Genomic DNA, 23,101 nt, shown 5'->3' with positions numbered 1-23,101 from the left:
GTGAGGGCACTGGGCTAAATGTAAGTACCACAGGCATAGTGCTTGTGTTGGGGAAAGACCTGGAGTAAATATAGAGCTGTGCCCTTTCACAGGTCAGCTCTGAAGGCAGTGGAGAACAAGTGATGATTTCTTGAGCAGGGGGTGGGATACAAAGCCACAGCAGAATTTTAGGAAGATTAATCTGGCAGCGAGCAAAATGATTTGACTCCCGGGGAAACATGGCAGCAATCCTAGACTCTTCATTCTTCCTCACCTCATCTCCCATATCTAATCAATGCATCTACTTTCTAAATCAGCTAAATCCCACTTCCTTCCTCTCTATCTCATCATCATGCCAGTGGTCCAGACACCATCACCTCTCACCAGGATTACTACAGCAGCCTTCTAATTCCTACCCCTAGTCTTTCGCCACTCTAATAATCCTTCGGATCATGAAATCCTTCATTCAAGAAGAAACACCAATAATGTTCCATCTCTCTGAAACAGAAATCTGACCATGTCACTTCCCAATTTAAGTTTTCCATGATTGCCCATTGCCTTTAAGTTAAGTCCAAATGCTTAACCATGAAACAGAAGGCCTGATATGACCTGAATCTGGTACCATTCCAGCCTCATCTTCTTCCACTGCCCCCACACACCCAAACCTACAGCTGCTTCCTCCTCCAATACCCAGGCTTCAGTCTTATGTTCTCTTTCTGTGTCCTGCCCCTGGAGCCTTCATCACTTACATGGCTCCAACTATCATCCCTGGATTATACTCAAACCTCTAACTTCAGCCTTAGGCTCTCTTTCGAGAGCTAGCTCCACAGTTCCAGTTGCTTGCAGGGGATTTCCACTCCCACAGGATGGGCCCCCAAACTGAACTCATCATCTTCCTCCCCAAGGCCGGGAGTTCTCATGACCTCCTTCCTTATTTCTGTGTTTTTTCTGGTCAATCAGATTAAAAACTTAAATTGGTCTTTACTCTTCACCCTAAGCCTATGCTGCATCCTTCGACATGTCGACTAAACCACCAAATTCTCTCAAGTCTCCCTTTGTTTGTTACATACTGTCAGGATCAGGAAGATTCGCTAGTAGCCCAGGACCTTTACCCACCCTTCACCCCTCTCTCCAGTCTCAAAGGGAGAGGCAACCTGTATTCACCATGTCAGTCCCTGTGACCCTTGGATCAAAACCCCAAACTGGTAGCCCCTGCTTACAGGTCACAGTCCAAACTCCTCAGCTCAACACTTGGCAGACTCCTCTGAGAGGGGAGGGAAGACAGAATAAAAGGGCAGGAGCAGAAAGAGATACCTTGTGATGAAGGAGAAGTCTCTGGAGAAGTTCCTTCCAAATGGTCTTCACTTTTTCTGTAAGCAGAAAAGTCAACTACTAAAACTCAAGGTGGTGGTGGGACTGGACAATTAGAAAGTGTTTAGGAGGGAAGGTCTAGGATAGCAAGTGTGTAGAGATTGTGGGAAAGAACACAGATAGCTTGCATGGCACCGTCATTTTCTAATTTTGAAAGAGTGATTTAAAACTGAGATTTTCTTCTTGAATTATGTTTTATAACATATGTACAGATATCCATCATGTATATTCCTTTGTACATATCAAATGTCAGTTTTTTTATTTTTAAGTCTTTTTCCAAAGGGAAGTCCTAGAACAGTCACTAGGAGCCCAACAGGGAGTCAGTAATAAAGGGCATAGGAAATTCGTATACGTGAGTGTTTACTATGCAAGATAGACATACTACTTGAGATTGGGAAACAGATTCAGTGGCTCGCCTATGGTAACATAGCTAGAAAGTCTTAGATCTGGAATTTGAATCCATGTATGTTGAAACCCAAAGCTCATCTCAAGGTAACACTAGAGTGAATTTGCATGGTTGAAACATAATCTTAATTGTCAATATGAGCACACATTGGTATGAAAAATTTGCCAGGGTTGCAATCTCCAGCATCCATTGTACAAAATGGCAGTTGGGGAACCATCTTTCTTTGAGGACCTCCCTCTCTTTCCTCACTTTAGCAAGTTCTTTCTTATTCTCAGTCACTCCTTTCTGACTCACTCCTTCAACTTTGGCCTCATCTCTTCTTTTACCTCATTTGTGATGGGGCAGGGGCTCCCTCCAAGCACAGAGGAGGAGGGTAAGGGTGAGTAGCATGCTTGGGAAGGAGACTTCACCAGTGGGCAGCAGTATGAGGAGCTTCTGCTGGGAAAAGCCAGTGTGGACAGAAGGAAAGAGGGAAGCTTTGGGTTGGGAGGCAGGAGGCGGCTCAGAATAGGCAAAACTTCACAATCAGTCCTGAGTCAGTCAGATGCACTGGCTAGAAAGAAAAGAGACACCAACAATGCTCACCACAAGATTCCAAAGGGCATTTTAGTGTTCGAGCCCCACGAGGCTGAACAATTTCCATTAGTAGTAGCGCACTCAGACCACAGAGGAGAAATCCAAGAAAGGGACTGAGCCACATCCCCCTAGGTCACTACTGGATCATTGTTTGGACATACCACCTCCTTTCAGTAAGTGCAGTCTACACAAACTCACATTCATAAGCCATAAGTGAGTGGATCCTAATCACATTACCAAAGGATTCTTTCCAGAATTTATTTAACTAGGTGGTTCCTCTAGTACCTTGGGTCCAATGGATAGAAAATTCATTAACACTCAATACACTGTGGTAGGAGGAAGGCAGCAGGGAATAAAGAAACAACCAGGGACCAGAAGTCAGAAGGTCTGGGTCTTAGTCCTGTCTGTGCTCTTGGGACCCATCTTTTACCTGTAAACTGCTGGGGATCCATCCCTTTCCTGTAAAGGACTTAGGACCCATTCCTTACCTGGAAAGTGAGGACTAATTCTGGATTACTTCTAAATGCTATGACTTCTCAATCCTAGTCTACTCCCACTCAATCCTACAAAGCAAGGTAGACCTGTGTATGAAAAGGCTCTGATCCCCTTGCTCTGCTGAAAACAGCCGGAAGACCAGCCAGACCCTCAGCCTCAGGAGGCCGGTGGGGCTCCATCTGTCCTGGATCTGTGCTCTGCTTCTTCTCATTTCACTCTGATCTCCAGCTACATCCATTCCTTCAAACACATGCTCCCTCTGCTCTTAGTTTTCTAGGGCTCCATCTCCCTTGAACTTACAGGAATTGTTATAATCTACCTGATTGGCCCTCCTGCTCCATTAAGCCCATATCCTCAACCATCTCCTGTATTCCCCATCATGATTCCTCTCCTACTTCCAACCCTTTTACCCAAGAAAGTCCCATGATCTTGCTCAAGGAAACCTTCCCAGAGTGGCTGATCCCAGGGCTGCCACATACTGTTGTACAGTTAGTGGACTGCACAAAGGCACCGACTGAGGGGGCAAACTGAGGACTGAACCGTGTTCAGTTGGCCAATCCTTGCACCATGTCTCAGAGTAGTGTCTGTTGGAGGGATTCCCGTTGTACTGCTTTACCACGTACCACTTGCTGCATGCCATAGGGATGCATCTGCCCAGAAAGGGTTCCTCTTTTCTATTTTATACCAAGGTTCTTTATAGACCAGCAATGTGACCCCGCTGTGCCCCTCCTGCCCTGCTCATTCCCCAGTTCCAAACCCAATCTCCTGTCATCACAAACGTACTGACATATTTTATTGATTTTTTTTGTAAAGTTGCTTTCTTTATCTCATAATACCTGAAAGCTGGGATCTTGCCTATTTTTCTGTACCCTGTTATCTAAGAAAACATTTTTTTTTTCCTCACTCTGTTCAGGTTCAGTGATAAACAAGGAACTGGGGTTAGATACCAGGTAAAGTCCAGGACCTGCAGGCTCTATAAAGCAGGGGAGGGGGTAGTGGTCTCCTTCCTTGTCAGCAAGGATCTGCTCAAGGCAGCCCAGACTGAGGTGGGGAGGGGCTGGCTGATACATCTTCTGGAGGGCCCTGCCAGCCCTGTGGTTTCCTCCTCCAGGAAATGGGGCCAGTTCTATGTAAATATGTTCTTGCCCAGGAGTTTGGTTTCTTCTCTTTGAGCTCCTGGCACAGTGGAACCAACGTGAGCAGCCGCTTGGCAGGACAGAGAAGGGCAGGCTAGCAGCCCCAAGGCTCAGGTGACAGGGCCAGGCCCAGGAGACGGGGATGTTGACTGGGGCTTTAACAGCCCTCCTGATGCCAATCTCAGGCTGAAAACTCGATATTTCCACTTGGAACAAGAAACACAGGCCAGAGGGCTGGGGAGAGGAGGGCAGTGCACCAGGAGTGCCCCCTGCAGGTCTCACTGGGTAGCACCAGAACAGAGGAGGGTGGCACAGGCGGGTAGGGATTCAGGAGATGCCAGAGATGAGAACGATGATGGTGAGAAGACAGAGTTAGCATTTACTGAGTACTTACCATGTGCCAGCCATTGCCTCATGTAATCCTCATGACAGCCCCCAAGAGGTGGATAATACATTGTTCTCAGTTCTTTGATGAAGAAACTGTTCAGAGAGGTTAAGTAACTTGCTCAAAGTCACCCAGCTAATAGTGGACAGAGTTGGGAATTAAACCCAGGCCACTGCTTCCTGAGACAATGTTACTCCAGACCACCTTTTCCACCTTGCCAGATCATCCAGGAACTTCTAACCCTCCAGTGTCCATTTCCACATCCTCCCCCTCTAGCTTATGTCTTTTCGTTCCAACTTTAAGGAATCTGCAGAAGAACTGATCAATGTATTGAGTGTAGTAATATTCATGATAACACCTGGCATTTGTCTCCTGCTCTCTGTTTTTAATTATTTCCCCCAGGGAAAGTGAGCACTGAAGTCTTTCCATTTCTCTCATTTTTTTTCTGATTTTTATCAATGCTCTTGCGGCTGTTTCTATAGAGTTATGATCAATTTATAAGAATATTTTTATGTTCTGGTTTTTATGTAACAGCGTGCCTCCATGCACATTGACATATATGAACATAGTAACCAATTGTATTGCTTGGCCACAGATACTGCATTCCTGACGCAGCGCGTCTTTGTGAAGAGAGCATGGGGGTGTGACACAGATGTGTGAGCATGTCTGCTCTCTGTGCTGATATCCAACTCTGTGACATCTGGTAAACCACTTAGCCTCTCTCAGTTTTAGTTTTCTCACCTATAAAAAGAGAAAATAACACCTGTCTCACAGGGTATCTCTCTGGGTTGTCAAATGAAGTGTGTGTCTAGCTCACAGCTGACACTCAATGAATTCTTAGTAATAGTATTAGTATTCTGTGTTTACGCCTTTCTCTTCCACTGGACCATGAGCTCCTGGTGGGCAGGGACTTACTCGTTTCTGTAACCATCCCCACCAAGCACACTGCCTGGCACTTGGGCTCCACAAAACTTTGTTGAATGAAGAGTTAGGAAGCCCTAATCTAGCCTTTTCTCTCTGTTGGACATCTGGCTTGTTTCTAAACGTTTCACTATTAATGAATTACACTTCAAAGCCCTCCTATTTATATTGACTCATTGGAGCTGCACACCCTGTGAAGGAGGTGGAAAGGGGCTATTTGCACATGTTCACATCCTGTGAAAGATAGAGTGGCTGAGGAAAGTGAAGTGACTCCTGCGGGTCACACTGCCAACTAGTGATAAAGTTATAACACCTGGCCCTACCCCTCTTCCTTGGATGGATTGGTACCAGGGTGGTCTCTCCAAAATTGGAGACTGCGATGGCGGGCCTGATCTGAGAGCTGCACATGCACCCAGAGGCCCCGCTGGAGGTGAGGAGCCTCCCAGGTGGCCCTCTGAATCTCCAGAAAACCAAATGCCTTATTCCCAAACACATCAGGGCCCGTATTTTCCCAGAGCAAGGTGCTTCTTAGGAAAGAGCCAGCATGCCAGCTTTTCTTTTCTTTCTTTATTTCTTTTTTTTTTTTTTCCTGCCTGAGGGGGGTGAGGAGGCGAGCTCTGAGTTGTCCAGGAGGAGGGACTTTGGCTAAAAATAGCTATGGCGTGTGGATCAGCCTCTAGTGGTACCCAGGACTGGTGAGGGGAGGGGGATGCTCTAGAGCTGTCGCCAGACTGGTTGCTGTGGAAACAGGAGAGGAGCAGGGGAGCCTGGGAAGTGGGGATGACACAGATAGCAAGTCCTAGTCAGAGCTGCCGCTACATTTAGGAGACACAGCGGTGCCTGCGGCTCCCACCCTCCAAGAGGGCTGGGGTGGGGGGGGGCAGTGTCAGGGGCATGGACGCTACCCCTCAGGGGTCTCTGCTGCCGGCTACTCTCCTCTCCACAAGCTGTGAGTTGAGTTGCGGGGGACCTGGGTTTGGGCCCCTATTTCCAAGGCAAGTGGGGGTTTGGGAAGAGCTGGTTCCTGAGGGAGTTTTCACCAAATTCCCTTCCAAAAGATAAGCCCCCTCACTGGCCAGCCCTCCATAGTGGGAGAAAAGGAGATCCAGGAAAATGCGGCACTGGGGTCTTCTGGAAAGGGGTCACAGCATGCACATGAAATAAAGAGGCATAGGCTGGAGGAACAGGAATCTTTGGAGGGAAGGTGTAGAAATCAAGTCTTTGCTCTGGGACAGATGAACAATTTCACACCTTCCCTTCCCCACTGAGAAAAATGCAGCCCCCACTCAGGAATAGGAGATGGGACACAATCAAAGTAAGGCTCACCTAGATCCCTGGGGTAACAAAGAGTGAAAGAGTTCTAGGGGCCATCAGACTCTGGGGTTTCTTCCCGCACTTGGGCAGAGAGATCTGTCTAAGCAGACAGATTGGGGGGTCAGATTACCTAAGACCCTGAGAGAATATCTGGAAGCCCACCTCCTGCTGAAGCTGGAATGAGAGGGCCCAGGTACTTTTCTGCATGACCTGGGATCTGTAAGCCAATCAATGCGTAGAGATCACTTCTGGAGGACATCCTGGGCTGCAGGGAGGGAAAGGCAAACTCATCGCTGGGGGAGGGGAAGACCCTAACCTGCCATTGCATTGAGGTTCCTGGACCCTGTGTCCCCTGACTCCTCCAGGAAAATAAATGTGGTGAATGCCCCTAAGCTCCAAGCCACATCATTTTGGTTTCTTCTCCTCCCTTCTACCCTACTACACACACACACACACATATACACACATGCACACTCCAAAGGTCTGGCTGCAGAGTGCCTCACTCTAAAACTTAAATTTGGAAGGGCTGGGTTTGGAACTACAATCCAGGCAGTTTCTCCCCAGGACCTGGTCACACATCCAGGCCATCTGTGATCCTTATGTCACTGTCTTCCCTTCCAACCCCCCCACCTCCGCCAGCTAGCCCAAGTTTCCTTGGAGTGGGGGAAGAGGATGATTCCCAGGATGAAGGGAAGGTTGAAAAGTCTTGAATCCTTATTCTTAACCGGGAGGAATTTGAAGTAAAATCAGGTAGGCTTCCCTTGGAGTTTGAGATGTGGGGCATATGGAGGCAGCTGTTGTGAGGATAGTCCAGGGAGGTAGAAGGCTGGGGGGAAAGAGCTAAGGAAGGAGGGAGGTAAATGTGGGTGCTTAGTGCTTCACTCGTCTCATTTAATGTCTCATGAAGAATAGGGTACTAGAGGGGATACAAGCCTAATTTTGGTGAACTCTGTGCTTCCTTTACCCCGGCTGTCTGGGTTGATCTCATATCCAGTCCTCCTGCCCATCTGCAGGCTGTCTCCACTGTGGAAAGAACCCGGGGAAATGGGGATGACATTACAGCCGCAGTGATCATGGTTCGTCCTCAGGGAGGATTTCCAGGGGGAATTTCCTAAGGTGGGAATGTTCAACCCGTGCCCACTGGAGATTTTTCACTTACTTTCCACCACTTTCATTTCTGCTTTGCAAGCTTGTGGAGAGGAAGATGTGGGAGGGGGCAGAGTAAGCGAGGTCCAGGGAAGGAGGAATGGGAAAGACTTTCTGTCAGTCTTGGGGTGAACTTCAAAAGAGCCTGGTTAGATGGCGGGTTGAACTGCAGAGACCAGTGATTTGGGGACTGCGCTGACATTAGCTGGGATTGGAGGGGAGTGGGCGAGGAGGCCTTGGCCTTCAGGCAGGGAGGGTTCTACACTGGAGAGGAAAATTAACCGCCTGCCTCCAAGAAGCTCACAGTCTAATGATTCAGGAAACTCCCTCCCTGATTTGACCTCTTGCTCGGGGATGCCAGTGAGGTGCTGCACAGCCCAGTTAGAGGCAGTAGGACCAAGGTCTCTCGTATCCCCCTCCCCTGAAAACAATCAGCCTCGCATTGTGCGATCCCATTCATAGACCCTATAGCATTGGATTCTTACGATGTTGTAAGCTGGGGGTGGGGGTAGCTAAGGTTGTGCATATCATTCCCATTTTCCCGACGTGGCAGTTGAGGCTGGGGCCACCCCGCCCCCTCAGCGCTAGCCCGGAGGTCTCGGCCTCTCCCGCGAGTCGGTTCATCCCGGCCCACCTTTCAGCCCCTCCAGGCCCCGCGCCGCCGCCGCCGCCCGGGCCGTGACCTCGCCCGCCGCCGCCGCCGCGATGGCGCAGGAGAACGCCGCCTTCTCGCCGGGGCCGGAGGAGCCGCCGCGGCGCCGCGGCCGCCAGCGCTACGTGGAGAAGGACGGCCGCTGCAACGTGCAGCAGGGCAACGTGCGCGAGACGTACCGCTACCTGACCGACCTCTTCACCACGCTGGTGGACCTGCAGTGGCGCCTGAGCCTGCTCTTCTTCGTGCTGGCCTACGCGCTCACCTGGCTCTTCTTCGGCGCCATCTGGTGGCTGATCGCCTACGGCCGCGGCGACCTGGAGCACCTGGAGGACACGGCGTGGACGCCGTGCGTCAACAACCTCAACGGCTTCGTGGCCGCCTTCCTCTTCTCCATCGAGACGGAGACCACCATCGGCTACGGGCACCGCGTCATCACCGACCAGTGCCCCGAGGGCATCGTGCTGCTGCTGCTGCAGGCCATCCTGGGCTCCATGGTGAACGCCTTCATGGTGGGCTGCATGTTCGTCAAGATCTCGCAGCCCAACAAGCGCGCCGCCACGCTCGTCTTCTCCTCACACGCCGTGGTCTCCCTGCGCGACGGGCGCCTCTGCCTCATGTTCCGCGTGGGCGACCTGCGCTCGTCTCACATCGTCGAGGCCTCCATCCGCGCCAAGCTCATCCGCTCGCGCCAGACGCTCGAGGGCGAGTTCATCCCGCTGCACCAGACCGACCTCAGCGTGGGCTTCGACACGGGTGACGACCGCCTCTTCCTCGTCTCGCCGCTCGTCATCAGCCACGAGATCGACGCCGCCAGCCCCTTCTGGGAGGCGTCGCGGCGCGCCCTCGAGAGGGACGACTTCGAAATCGTCGTCATCCTCGAGGGCATGGTGGAAGCCACGGGTGCGGGCGGGGAGATGGAGGCGGGGAGCGGGGTGGGAGGGGAATTGGACTTACAGGGTCCAGGGAGGAGGAAGGCAGGCGGGGAGGGATGGAGACTGGTGGAGGATGAGAGATTGAGGTGAGATGGGGACCTGGGTTGGGAGGAGTGTGTGAACTGAGTGATCCCGCAGAGAGCCAAGAGAAAGCTTGGAGGAAGTCTCCGAAGTGGCCCTGAGCAGGGGCCCTGGGCTGAGAGGTCTGGGCTGCCGGTAATAGGGGAGAGTAATAATCATAGCTAACACCCAGTGCTTTCTCTGTCCCCTGCCCAATTCCAAAGCACTTTGCAACTCTGAGTTCATTTAATCTGAATCCCATGAGGAACCCCATGAAGGTAACTTCTTGTTACTGTGCTCATTTTTCAAAGAGGAGATCGCCCCACTGAAAGGTTAAGTTGTCCACAGCCACCCGCTAGATAAGTGGCCATGTCTGTATTGGACACAGGCATCTGGCTTCAGTGTTTAGGGGGCAGAGTAGGATGGAGGGGTTGGGTGCAGGATTTTTCTCACTGCTGAGAGATCCAGGTCCCCGGAATTTGATGGTGTAGGTTCTCCATGGCCTGAGTTATTCCTAGGCTGAACCTTAGGGAGAGATTGCTAGTCTCACTTCTGCCTCAGTTTCCCCATCCGTCGTAAGGCTCAGTTTCTACTGAAAAAGGAAACAGATGATCTGAACATTTCTAGCCCCTTTCCAGAAGAAACTAGCAATGCACCTGTGTTGTCAGAGCCTCCAACTCAGACCTACACAGTGAAAGGTTTGGGAGGGTAGGACAAAACCAGTGCAGGGGCTGCGGATGAATCCTTCAGGATCTAGAAGCAGAAGAAAACTGCAAGGGAACAAAAAGCCACCAGGGGGCCCTGCAGCTCCTGCCACTGTTGCCAGAGTGTTGCCCTCTGCTGGCTTCTCCCACGTTGGTGCTTTCAAACCGCTATCCTAGCCCTTCACACAGGCCTCTATGTCACCCGTCTCTGCCCCAGTGTTCCCACTTCTTCTCCCCCAGCCCCAGTACTCCCCCTAGCTCCTTCCCCTTACCCGACTCAGCCTGTTTCCTCTCCTCTCATCTCACCAGTTGGCACTCTTTTGCTAAGGCCTGACATAGCCCCTCTCCTTGCCGAGAAGTCCCTGCCAAACCCGCTTCTCCCTTTGTCCCACCAGCCCCTCCCTCTCTTCCTCAAATCTCCTCCCTCCCCCGTGTCCCTTTTGCCTCTTCTTCGCCTCCTCTCCTGGTTATTTCCTGTTCCATCCTTCACCAAAGTAACAAGAACACTAGTGTCCCCAAGCTGGCTCAGGGCAGGACTTTCAGTGCTGAGAGCCAGTCTCTGGTCAGCTAATGTTCCCTCTGCTGGGCCCCCTTGTCCTGAGGTGGACATGAGCTGAGAGGGATATGGGAGACCCCAGGGCAGAAGGAGAATCTCTTGCCCTGGTGGGAAGACAGGACACAGGCCAACGGCAAGAAGGACGGGGGTGGTGAAGGGTGGAGGAGATAGGCGTGAGAGCTTGTCAGATTTTTCTAGAGAGACAAAGCTGGAAAGGATGGTAATATTTTGGGTGAGAGAGTCAGTATCTGAAATGCTTCTGAAAAGCAAGTATAATGAGCCAAAACCCAACAAGATGACATTTAAAAGGAATAAATATAAAGTTCTACATTTAGGCTTTAAAAAAATCACTTATGTAAGCACAGCATGGAAGCGCTCTGGGGGAAAAAGAACTGGGGGTTTTAGTTGGCCACAGGCAATGTTGTACAGCTTCCAAAAATGTTTATGTAATGTAATCTTGGGCTCTGTTAGCTAAAGCATCTCATGGCCAGAAGAGAAAGGTGGTGAGCCCTCTCCTAGGCATGGACCTGGCCACAACTGGAGTATTTAACACATTCAAAGTCCTTAAAGGATCCTCCTTGGCCATTCTGGTTTGCAGTCCAAAGAGTAAAAATTTTGGAATCCAGGTTACATCAGGAATGGTGAAGGGAGACAGGGATGTTCAGCCTGAGGAAGAGAAGGCATGATGGAACCTGAAACTCTGGCTTTCAAATACTTGAAGGGGTGACATATGGCGGGGGAATGAAATCAAGGGAGGCAGGTTTTAGCTCTAGATAAAGAACAATTCAACTTTTAGAGCCATCACACAAAGGAGTGGGCTTCTCATGAAGTGGTGAGCTCTCAATCCTGGGAGGTAATCAGGTACGAGCTAGATGCCCATTATTGGGAGGGCTCTGGTGAGGAGCCTGGTATAGAGAGGGAAGTTGGACTGGATAATCCCCAGGGTCAGTTTCAAGGTTAAGTTCTCTGACTGGCATCTCCAGTGGAGAGGAGGGGAGTGTGTGAGCTGCAGATGAGGAAGAGTTGGGACAAAGGGAGAAGAGGAGGCGGAGCTGGGCAAGCCAACAAGAGTTGGGAAGGAGGAGAAAGTGGGCAGGACCACGGGGGTGGGACCCTTGGGGAGGCGTCAAGAGAGGGGTTCTAGGTATAGGATTGTGGAATGAGGCAGGAGAGGGAAGGCTGGGGGTGGGATCCCCCTTGACCCGTGCCCCTCCCCCCAGGAATGACATGCCAAGCTCGGAGCTCCTACCTGGTGGACGAGGTGCTGTGGGGCCACCGCTTCACGTCTGTGCTGACCCTGGAGGATGGCTTCTACGAGGTGGACTATGCCAGCTTCCACCAGACCTTTGAGGTGCCCACACCCTCGTGCAGCGCCCGGGAGCTGGCTGAGGCCGCCGCCCGCCTTGACGCCCATCTCTACTGGTCCATCCCCAGCCGGTTGGATGAGAAGGTGGAGGAGGAGGGTGCAGGGGAGGGGGCGGGTGAAGGGGCTGGGGCTGACAAAGAGCAGAATGGCTGCCTGCCACCCCCAGAGAGTGAGTCCAAGGTGTGACCAGTTTCCTCCAGACCCCTGTGGTGGGGCCAGACACAGGTATCTGGGGAGCTGGATATCGGAGGTGGAGGAAGCAGGCAAGGTCCCTGGGAATGCACCAAAGAGAGCCCCCTCAGAATCTCAGGTCTAGGATCCAACATGGAAGGGAGGGATCCTGATTTCAAAAGAATTGAGGGTGGGATGGGTGAACTTACCAGCCTGTCTGTGTTTGACCTTCACATCTGTTCATGAGTCGATGAATGGGCAGGAGGGTGGACCTACGTGGGGTCCATGGGAAGATGGAAGCAGAGGGAGACAGCAGGTGGATAGGTCAATGGACCAACAGACAGGTGGTGCACTCTGGGCTGCCGCTAACTCACAGAGCATCTCTGTGCAAATTCTAAAAAGGCACTCTTTTCCTCCAGACTGACAACACCTCAAACCAGAGTGCATGGCTTGGGGAGCAGGGTGTAGGCTGGATTTTAGTGCCCACTCACCTTGTCAGCCAGCCGGCCTGTGTGTGGCACACCTGTCTCACTGGACAAAGTAGCCAAGCTGACCCAGAGGAGAGAAGGCTGGACGGAGGTGGACAGAGATAAGGCGGGCACCCTCCCAGCTCCACCCACACCGCTGCAACAGGCTGATAGGGAGGGCAAAAGGCTGCAGGGGCGGCCCAGCCGTGTGTGCCAGGAAACAGGCCACGCGGGAGATGCCTGAGCTGGGGCCCCGGGAGAGGGAGACCGGGGTGGCTCTTTTCTGACTGTGGAGGGAGATCTCATAAGTACCACTGCAGAGGCAGGAGGGGAGAAAGAAGTTCTGAGGATGAAGAAAGGCCCAGGGAGAGCTGGGACACAGGGCCCTCAGCAAAGCAGAATTAGTCTTAGGGCACAGTGAGAAGGAGTCACTCAAATGGTTCACTGGGTGCCCACTGAGTACAGAGCACTGACCCGGGCATATGTCGGGAGGACAGTCAGAGCCCCGATTCCTATCCTCGGAGTGGAGTGCGTGTGGGAAAGACAGAAGTACGCCTGCGGCAACTGTTTCAAACTGAGAGTGTGGGTGATCTCTCCGAGCAGGGGGTGGGAGAGTTTGGTCATCTGAAAGCTAGGGATTGAGTCAGACCTAGAGACTGACGGAGCCAGCAGTCATGAACTTGGGTGGGCCTCACAGCCACCGGGAGGGCTTGGAACACAGGTGGCTGGGCCCCGCTGCCAGTTTCTGACCCCATAGGTATGGGATGGAGACCAAAACTTTGCATTTCTAACTAGTCACAGGTCGTGCTGACGCTGCTGGAACAGGGACCATGCTTTGAGAAGCCCTGCCCTAAGCAAAGACCTGGAGGTCCTGTCAGGAAGGGGGGCATGCCAGGAGAGGCTGAGGCTCCTTGGGGAGGAGACTGAGGTATCATGGGTAGAGAATTGTCGGGGATGGGGGGAAAGGGGACCCTGAAACCCAGGCCGAAGAGTTTAACTCTGGACCCAGGGACTCACCCGTCATTGGAAATAGGGTGGTGACAAGAGGACAAGATGGTGTTTTGGAGACAAGCAGGCAAGACAGCTAGGACGGAGCCGTCAGAAGGCCTTCGGGGGAGCCCTGCGGGGGCTGGGGGGAGCCAAAGCAGGGAGGACATCAGTGGCAAAAGGTGGAATCCCTCATAGGATTTAAGATGCAGGATTAAATGTGGGAGAAAACGTGAGAGAGAAGTGAGGAGTCCGGACATCCGGATGTGGCAGGGGCCTGCTACCTGCCCAGCTAGGACAAGAGCCCCAGAGGCATGCTCCTGTGCCACGTGCGCCCCTTGCTGGTGTCATCCCAGGCACCAGGGACAACCTCCCAGGATGGTAATGGGAGACAAGGGGTGGAGGGAAAGGGGACCTGAGGCTGAGAGAGAAGCGCGCGCACAGGCGGACACGCCCTCCGGCAGCACTGGCCCCGCAGTGACCGTCCCTTGGCCCTGGCTACCCCCACTCCTGCCCTGTAATGAAAGTCTGAGCCTAGTGAGGGGAAGCACCCCAGAGTACTCCATTCCAGACTGGGAAGCCGAGGTCCTGCGGGACGCTGTGCCTTCTGGAAGCAGGAAAAGGGGCCATGGAGGGAGCCAACACCAGCGTGTGTCCACTCAGAGAGGTCACCCTTTGCCTCAGGTCACAGGGTCACCTGGGTCACCAGCAGTCAAAGATGAGGCCCCTGAACCCTGGCGCTGGCTGTTCTCAAAAGAACAAGTACTAGGGTATGGGATGGAGAGCGATTTTGGTCTAACTTGGTGGAACAGCTCGAGTCTGCGCAGGAAGGAGTGGGCTGTTGGTATCCACACACGCTCACATGGTAGTGAACCCACTGCAAGCGAGCCCGATGAGAGGAGCTGAGGCTGGATGGAAGGCACTGAGACCCCGCCACACCTCTCCTCGCCACTTGGCCACAGCTCAGGGCACCCCTGTGTACAGTGCAAGGAGTCCGGAGACCTGGTTCTCATCCTGACGCTGTCACTAGTCAGTTCCATGACTCTGGGCAAGTCACATCGCTTCGCTGGGTCTGTTTCCCCATCTGTAAAAACAACACTTAGGAAACCAGTGATGCTCAATAAATGTTTAAATAACTGAATTGAAAGAGGTAGACTGGGCGTCTCTTAAGGTGCAGCACAGCTGAGAATTCTAGGATCAGAGAGTCCTAAGGCAAAGACAAATGCAGGGAACCCCGGGGACATGGAGGGGCAGGGTGAGGCATGGCTGTGGGGGCGGGCGTGTGCCCGGGCCCTCTTCTGACGGCTGTCATCCGCGCCACTCAGGCGGCTGTGTTCTGGGACTTCCATTCTGCTGCTGTCAGACAGAATAATGAAGATCAGGAGGAAAAAGCCTGAGGCCCCAAGGCCTGATGGGAGGAGTCAGGTCCAAGATTAGCCAGACGGGGAGAAAGAGACTGGGGAGTAGTGCGGGAGCTCAGAAAAGGGCACCGGGGGCCTGGAAATCCCTTCTATGCAGCAGGAAGGCATCTGGGAGCAGAGGCTGTGCTCAGCTGGAACTCACCCCCCCTTTCTCTGCTCCCCTCCCCCAGTAGGTCCCAACAGGAATTGGCTCAGCACTGACAGCTCAGACAGCAGATGGGACCCAGGTGTCCCCTCCTAGGGTGGGTGGCACGGCCCACGAAGGCCAGATGGTGTTTGTGGTGGGAAGAGAGGCCTGGGTCGTCCAGAATAGGTTGTCAGCCCCCAGCAACCTCCCTGCCACACACCCCAGCCTCTTACAGCCTCATGGCAGGGAAGACACAGCCAGCCATGAATTTTATAAAATAAGTTTATTCACATTTTAGAAAAACTAATTCTAGGCTAGGGAATGGCCTCCCTCTGGGCTGGGTATGAGATCCCGAACAGAAGGCCAGAGGGAGGGGTTTGGGAAGGAAAGAGTGGCCAGGTCCCCCACTGTGGGTGGGAGTGGATCAAATAAATTACAGGAAGGGCAGGCAGAGGGAGGGGGTCTCCAGGCACCAGAGGAGGGCTTGTGGCTAAGCTGGGAGAAAGTCACACCTGCAAGAGCGGGAGAGTGCGTGGAGCAAGCTAAGAAGAGAGCCCTGAGTGTGACTCCCTCCTGGCCCTCTCCCGCCTGCCCCGCCCACCCGGTTACAGGGTCCTGCAGAGCCCAGAGGGGCTGCTCCTTCTCCAGGTGGGGCAGGGGAAGAGCCGCTCATCTCAGGACTTGAGAAGACAGGGCTGGGGTTGCAAGTTCTTGCCCCTCACCTGGGGAGCAAGGGATCACCGTTTCTGCAGCCTCTTCATGAAGCAGCAGGTGATGGTGCCGAGGATGGTGGCGCCGATGACTACAGCCACCCCTGCACCCACCAGCAGGGGCACAAACAGGGTGTCCAGGGCTAGGCAAGAGATGATGGCTGTGTTCAGCCTGGGGTGTTCACCCACGGTCCCACCTGCATGCCAGCACCTTCTCTCTCAAGCTGTCCCCACCACCTCCTCCCATTCACACACAGCCTTCCACTGCCCACTCCCTGCCTTCTCTGCACTCCCCCACCACGAGGACCCTGGGGGAGCCGGCTGGCCCTGAGGGGCTGAAAGCTGGACTTTCGAGACTCTTCAGGTGAAGTGACTTGGAGGAGAAAGAGGGACCCGGTAGCAGGAGGGCCTGATGGAAGGGGAGAGCAAGTGCATGGGCCTGGAGCGGGGCATAAGCAAGGAGGGGAGGGTGGGAGTCACTCACCGTGCGTGTAGGGGTAGACGGTGACAGGCCCTGAGCGGGCGCTGCCCGCCTGGTACCAGCTGTAGTCAGCATGCTGCACCCAGGCGCTGGGGGCACAGTGGTATACGCCTTTGTCCTCGGGCCCCAAGCCATGGAGTCTCAGCCGATGGCTTCGGGGCCCCACCAGCTCCACGCTGACAGGGCCTCCTCCAGGCCGGACCCCCAGCTCTGCCACACCGTCCTGGCCCACGCCACCCACCAGCTGGGCAGGGCCAGAGCTCAGCTCTCCCTCCTCCGGCCGCTCCACCCACCAGCTGGCAGCCAGCCGCAGCCCTGGGGGGCCGCCCCGCACAGAGATGTTGCAGAGCAGGGAGGCCGTCTCCCCACGGTACACTGCGCCTCCTGCTAGCCAGGCCACAGCCTCTAGCACCACACCTGCCGAACAAAGGACAAGGGGTCAGAAGGTGAAGGGACAGAGGATGCAGGGTTAGGACCACTGTCCCAGCAACACCCAGAAGTTCAAGGTATTCCCACAATCTTAGAAGAGGAATGTGAGATTGAGGCATGGAGGCAGCTGATGGAGAGGGAGAGAGGCATAGAAACAGAGGGGAAGGTTCTGTCTAGGGCCCAACTCACCCTCCTTACCTTCTTCCCGCACGTGCACAGGGAGGGGCCGGGAGCGGGCACTGGCTGCTTCACGAAGCCGGGCCCCAGATCCTCGGACATAGGCCTTGGCGAGGCAGCGGTAGGTGCCCGCATCCCCAGGCCGGGCAGCCTCCAGCCGTAGCCGGTAGGTTCTGGAAGCCACCTTCTCCATGGCAATGTGCCGGCCCTCGTAGCCAGGGCCCAGACTGCCCACACCCTCTGTGTCCAGCTGGGCGACCAGACGGCCAGGCCCAGGTGCTCCTGCAGGTGCCATCTCCCAGCCCACGGAGTACGCAGCATGACGGCCTGGTGGGGGCAGGGCCCCTGACACATTGCACAGAAGCTCCAAGGGCTCCCCTGGGCCAATCCGGCGCTCACCAGGCCCCACTGTCACTGCGAGCTGGCTGGCTGAAACACAGGAGGGGAAGGGGTGTCATGGAGGCAGGAGAGGGCACAGAACACCCAACACCCCAAACACAGCTCCTTCTGGACAGCAGCAACTTCAAGGCCCTTCCACCCAGGGGCCTGCAACTCTCACCCCTCAGCCTCGGCCCTCCTGTCTCCACATCCAGTTTCTGAGCAGAGAAAACCCATCATGTGTTCGGGTGCTCATGGGAAGCGATGCTAATGGAACTGCTCGGTCTAGGGAAGGTGGGCTCCCTGGAGTCAGATGATGGCCATCTAGTGGCCCTGGTAGTCAGGGTGCCCACTGAGATACCGTGGCTCCCAGCTGGCACCATGGGACCTGTAGCACTCACACAGCGTCTGCACATCCACCTGGGCCAGGACAGCCCTCTTCTCTGCAATCTGAGCCCAGCTGCCATCAGGATCCTGAATCCACTCGGCGGCAGTGCAATGGTAGGTGCCCGCATCTTCCGCCTGGGCTCCCCCCACCACCATGCGGTACTGCTCAGTCCCCTCCTTGCCCAGCCGCAGCTCCCCCGCAGCCAGCCGCTCAGCATATGGAGCTCCGGCCTCCACAGCCAGGTCGGGCCGGAGTCCCACCACCTCCTGCAGAGTCGCTCGCCCCACTGGCACCTCGGGCACAGCTCGCCCGAAGGACACAGCCAGGTGTGTGTGCTTCTGTGTGCTCGTCCAAGCCAGGCAGCCCAGGGCCAGCTCTTGTCCCTCGTGCACCGTCAGGCGAGGGGGTGAAGTTGAGGCCTGGCGGCCTCGGGGCCCTGGTGGGGTAGCAGATACCTGCAGCATATCTGGAAGAACTGGAGAGAACAGCTGAAGTGAAGGAGGGCTGGGAGCTGTCGGCCCTTGTTACCGCTCCCTACCTACAACCTAATTCCCTGAAAGACTGTGAGCTGGAAGGCAGAGACTTCATGTTGTATTATTTCTTCTGTAACCCAGTGGTGCCAAGCACAGTGCTGGGCACACAACAGGCACTCAATAAATACTTGTTGAATTTCATAGAATCAGCCCATCGCCTACTCACCCTTATGTTTCAGACTGACCCCTGTTTGAAATACTCAGTGGCTCTGTCTTCTTTCTCGGAAGACAAAGAAACTTAAGAGAGCAAGAATGTCACGTGTTCTCACTCCTTCTGCCCGGCCTCTACTTTCTCCCTCTTCTCCCCCAGATCTGGATCCTGGGATCTCCAGGAATGGAGTCTCTTCACCCTATCAATCAGGCTTCCCCACTATATCAGGGAATAAAAAGGGGGCTGGACGGCTTAAGGCCATTTCCCCCTCTCCCAGAGGGAGGCTTAATGGAACAAGAAGAGCAATGGCCTGGAGTGTGGAGATCTGGGTTAGAGTCCCAGACCAGTTGCTAACTTGCTGGGTGACCCCCTGAAAGTCACTTAACTTGGTTGGGCCTTAGGTTCCTTGTAGGTCCCTCCTGGCCCTGACTTTCTGCCTCTGGGAGGGTGTGGCCCCACCCACATCCCAGGGCCCAGTACCTCTCAGTTCCACTTTGCCGCTGTAGCTGCCCAGGTAGTGGGCATCAGTGGAGGGTGTGTAGCACTCGTAAATGCCAGCATCCTGGGCCTGCAGGCGGGCAATCTTGAGCACCACGGCATCACCCTGCAGACGCTGCACCTGCACCTCACCAGCTGCCACTCGGGGCCCAAAGACAGCGTAGGAGAACCGGGGGTCCCTGGTACTGACAATGCCCAGAGCAGCCTCTGGGGCCTCGGGCCTGTACAGGAACCACTCAAAGTCCTGCTGGGCGGGGCCCTCATAGCCACTGACGTTGCAGGAGATGGAGATGGCTGTGCCAGCCACACGATACAGGGGCCCCTCAGGGACCAGCACCTCCCGGGCGCAGCAGCCGACTCCTATAGGGATAGACAGGAGAAGTTAGGGATGCCTGGGTTCCCACTGCATCCCCCCACCACCCACATTCTTGCCCCTGCTTATGAAGGGAAAGGAAACCTGAGAAAAGTTGGTATACAGCTTGGACCTTGCTCTGACCTGAGAACAGGGTAAGGGTGCTGGGAGGGAAGACATCTGGGTCTCAAGGAGGTGGTGGTATAGAGCCAGGTTTGCCTCAGAACCCAGAAACATCCCGTTACCGGCAGGCCAGAAGCAGAGCGCGTAAGGGCTTTCAGGAGTGTATCTGCTTCCTGATTTAACCTGTCCTTGATTCCAGCCCTACCTTGATTCCCTCCCCCTATTTCCCCCATGTCTGTGGGGCGTGGTCAGTGGAGCCTTCTAGCTAAAGGATCCTGAGACTACATGTCCCCCTCCTTTGTTTGAAAGGAACTGGCAAAATCTTGCTCAGAAGGACTGGTTGGCTCAGCTGTATCACCTGGGCCAGGGGACTCCAGACAATGGAGCCAGTGGCCCGAGCAGGACAGGGCACAGACTCAGCCGGTTCTCACCACACGATCCCTCCCCCCTCCAGCTGTGCCATGAGCTCACTGCTTCTCCACAGCACAGGGCTGCCGAGGCAGCTGGGGCTCATGGGGCAAGAACCGGCCTCTGCCTTGGCTTCTGGGGGCAGAAGATCCTCTCCCCAACCAGTGCCTGCCAATCTTCCCGGGCAGACCCAGCTGACACACAGTCCTCCCACCAACCCCATCCCACCCCACCCCACCCCACAGCTCCCTAACAAAAGCCTTCATTTGCATCTGATGTGCATTCATTTACTTTTGGTAAGGAGGCAATAAACCCCCAGCTGCCCCTTCCCATCTTTCTCTCCTTAGAGAGGCCAAAACTCTCTCCTTCACCCCACCCCCAACCCCAGGCCCTACCCTGCCCTCACAGATACTCCTGGTGGCCTTGGAGGACTCAGCTTCTCCCTCCCTTCCTTCCAATCTTCCATAGCCCCGGATCACAGAACCCCAGAATGTCAGGAGGCTAACCCAGCCCTCTGCCTCCATCTTACAGATGACGAAGGTTAGGCACGAGAAGTATAATGACCACGTTCCTACTGTCTCTGGCTGGCTTCCACATGCCCCTGCAGAGGGGCAAAGCCAGAGAGGAAGACAGGGAATCCAAGGAGAGGCCTGAGGACATTGACCTCACCAACCAGAATGTCACTCCCAGGGGCATACCCACAACCTTTCTGCAGAGGCTGGAGGAAAACACCTAGTCTGTAGTCAAACTCTTGTTCTCCAGCTCCTCCAGAAGCACCCCACTCCCTTAACTTTCCCACTCTTGACCCCTTCTTCCTGTGGCTGAGTCACGAGAGAACTTGTGGTTGCTTGATTAGAGCACAGGCTGAGAGTCAGGAGGTTGGGTACCAGCCCCATCCCCATCCCCAGCTGTATGGTTGGACCAGTCCCTTCCACTCCCAAGCCTCAGTTTCTACACTGGAGGAGAGCTAAGAGCTTCCACTCTGACAGTGAGTGAGTCCTGTGACTCAGGAGGGTCCTGCCCGAGGGCATTTCATAATCAGAGTGATGACAAAGACAGGCGAGCTGACATCTTCCCTGGCCTCTGGGCCTACTGCTCTGCAGGGCCCCCTCCCATCTTCCTGGCTCCACAACTGCTGATGTTTGGAGATCCCCATGGGAAAGTCACCCCCACTGCCTTAGGAAACCAGCTGCCAGGCAGCTCTCTCTCCAGCCAGGTCCCCTCCTCTGTGTTAGCAGAGAGGAAAACGAAAGCAGAGACCTGCTTTGGAGTCAGATGGGTGTGGATTCAAATTTTAGCCTCAACACTCACTAGATGTATTCTCTAGGGGAAAGTTATGTTCAAAATGAAATGAAAATGAAATCTCATTTCAAAATGAAAGCCAACAGAAGCGGGCACTCAGATCTCAGTAGGTTCTTCTGTCTCCCCACACCACACTTCCCCTGGGCTCTTCTCTGCTCCACGCTGCCCACTGGGGAAAAACAGCCAAGCACTAGGCAACCAGGCCCCACAGCTCCTGCCTCTGTATATCCTCCTGCCTCTCACCCAGGGCCCCAAGGAGTCAGCTCATTCTAGTCCCACAGGGCCAGGGACTATGCAACCTGGGGAGGCTGCTTGGCGCTGCAATGGAGCTGGTCTAGAAACGGGCGGCTGGGGCTACGTCAGCCTCTGCCTTAACTATGGCAGCTCCAAATCCTGACGCCAAAGCCACCCCACCCCCCATTCCTCACTCTGTGCTCTTGTTTCAAGGGTTACAGTCTGGATACCATATTCCTCCCCAGACCACTGCCCCCAGGAAGCCCTCCAGCTCAGGCCAAAACCACTTCCACTGTCACTGCCTTCATGCATCCATGCAGCCCAGAACACCCCACCATGAACACCCACCACAACAGACACAGGGTGCTTGGAGATCTCAGCATCAGTCTCCATGGAGCCCGGTTTCTCCCATGACAGGGAAGCTGGGACCAAGGGGGTGTGACAACCAGCGGGAGGCCACAGAGCCAAGTGCCATCTGGGAGAGGGAAAGTGGGGCAAAGGGAGACCTGACCCAGGGTGGAGATGGAACTGCCCTCTACTTCAGATGATGAAGTTGGGGGATGGGGTGCAACTAGAGGAGACTTACTTCAAAGATCGTGGGCAGAACCGGCCCCTGGGCCTCCAGCCAACTCGGGCAATTACGAAGATGGGTAGGCACTGCCCACGCAGGGCTGGCACCCAAGGCTGGGCCTGAAGCTGAGTCTGAGGCAGGGAGGAGTCGCAACATTTGGGCGCAGCGACCCCAGGACCTGAGTATGCCAGCTGAGAAGTGGGGCCTGGGCCTCGGAGGCCTGGCGGTTCCTGGGGGTGGCACCTCAGTGGGTCCTCACTGTGCGCCAGCCGGGGGCCTAGAGCCAGGGAGTCTTCACCATCAACAACAACCCTCCCCCAAGACTCGCCTGGCGGGCGGCCACAGGGGGCAGCTGGGAGCCAGCCCGTGGAGACTGGAGGCAGGCCCTGATGGAGAAGCGGGTGCGAGGGGCTCCAAAATGCTGGGGAAGTGGGCAGGGCTGGGCGCCAGGTGTCAGGCACCTGCCGGGCGGCGCTGGGAGCCGGGACAGGGGCCGGGCTTACCCAGCATTAGCAGCAGCAGCAGCGGCGGCGGCTTGGGACCGAGGGCGCCCATCCTGCGCAGTCGGCTCTGGAGAGAATCTGAGGGGCGGCGCGGGCTCTGGGCGGCCGGGGGCTCTGGGGGCGCATGCCCGGGTCGGGGGCACGAAGCGGAGCAGCGAGGCGTGGGTGCGCGGAGTGGAGCTGAGCGGAGCGGGAGCTGCCAAGTCCCCTCCCTCCTCCCTCCTCCCTCCTCCCCCCGCCCCGCCTCGCCTCGCCTCCTCCTACTGCTTTCCCTCCCGCCTCGGCGACTCGGAAGACCGTTCCCGCCCTGCCCTGCCCAGGCCCCGCCCCGGCCCTCGGCTCCCGCCCCGGCCCTCGGCTCCCGCCCCGGCCCTCGGCTCCTGCCCCGGCCCAGCCCCGCCCCGGTCCCTAACCCCGCCCCGACCCCTCCCGACCGCGGCCCGGCTCCTGTCCCCGGCTCCGCCCACCCCTGTTCCAGGCTCCGCCCTGACCCCGACCAAAGCCCACCCTCCTCGATCCTGGCCAGCAGGCTGCTCCTGGGCTTGGCCAAATCCCCGCCAGCTCCGCAGAGTGTGCCAGTACCCTGCACCTTCGGACTTTCCCTGATAGTTGGGTGCAGGGGCTCTGGGGTCAGCGAGGTGACTGTGGCTACGAACTTAGAACCTAGGTGTTTGCTCTTGGCCTCTAG

At 55.3% G+C, this 23,101-nt stretch overlaps 2 protein-coding genes across 10 annotated transcripts in view; one reads left to right on the top strand and one right to left on the bottom strand.

The window, feature by feature from the left end:
• Nucleotides 1-14,619, top strand: part of KCNJ9 (potassium inwardly rectifying channel subfamily J member 9) — a 50,645-nt gene extending 36,026 nt beyond the window's left edge. For 4 of the 5 annotated variants that reach the window (XM_032463930.1, XM_032463933.1, XM_032463934.1 and 1 more), the window contains 2 exons: nucleotides 8,371-9,284; nucleotides 11,857-14,619. In XM_032463930.1, the coding sequence (XP_032319821.1) occupies nucleotides 8,371-9,284; nucleotides 11,857-12,188 (1,246 nt within the window). In that variant the 3' untranslated portion in view covers nucleotides 12,189-14,619. Of the gene's footprint in view, nucleotides 1-4,941; nucleotides 5,052-8,370; nucleotides 9,285-11,856 lie in introns of those variants that run through there. The other variant, XM_032463932.1, reaches the window with a different exon arrangement.
• A 119-nt stretch (nucleotides 14,620-14,738) lies between these two features.
• On the bottom strand, nucleotides 14,739-22,705 carry IGSF8 (immunoglobulin superfamily member 8). 5 transcript variants are annotated; one of them, XM_032463927.1, is made up of 7 exons: nucleotides 22,414-22,644; nucleotides 18,903-19,280; nucleotides 17,752-18,213; nucleotides 16,994-17,401; nucleotides 16,370-16,783; nucleotides 15,898-16,028; nucleotides 14,739-14,983 (listed from the first exon to the last, which is right to left on the bottom strand). In XM_032463927.1, exons 1-6 carry the CDS (start codon nucleotides 22,463-22,465, stop codon nucleotides 15,913-15,915), a joined length of 1,830 nt encoding a protein of 609 aa, XP_032319818.1. In that variant the 5' UTR covers nucleotides 22,466-22,644; the 3' UTR covers nucleotides 14,739-14,983; nucleotides 15,898-15,912. The 5 variants fall into 5 exon arrangements, with proteins under 5 accessions (XP_032319818.1, XP_032319819.1, XP_032319820.1 ...); XM_032463928.1 differs by having other exon boundaries at nucleotides 14,739-14,980; XM_032463925.1 differs by lacking the exon at nucleotides 14,739-14,983 and adding an exon at nucleotides 15,440-15,687 and having other exon boundaries at nucleotides 22,414-22,705.
• Nucleotides 22,706-23,101: the final 396 nt, after the last annotated feature.

Source organism: Camelus ferus, chromosome 21, assembly GCF_009834535.1.
Source record: "Camelus ferus isolate YT-003-E chromosome 21, BCGSAC_Cfer_1.0, whole genome shotgun sequence".
Lineage (NCBI taxonomy): Eukaryota > Metazoa > Chordata > Mammalia > Artiodactyla > Camelidae > Camelus > Camelus ferus.
The sequence above is the reverse complement of the archived record's forward strand: the minus strand, read 5'-3'. Positions and strand labels throughout refer to the sequence as shown.

Excerpts from the sequence above, each read along its gene's own strand:
- IGSF8 (XM_032463925.1), bottom strand. The coding sequence starts at position 22,465 with ATGGGCGCCCTCGGTCCCAAGCCGCCGCCGCTGCTGCTGCTGCTAATG. Across the intron at positions 16,784-16,993 it reads TGTGCACGTGCGGGAAGAAG|GTGTGGTGCTAGAGGCTGTG; the intron begins GTAAGGAGGGTG and ends TTTGTTCGGCAG. Across the intron at positions 16,029-16,369 it reads CGTCTACCCCTACACGCACG|CCCTGGACACCCTGTTTGTG; the intron begins GTGAGTGACTCC and ends TCTCTTGCCTAG.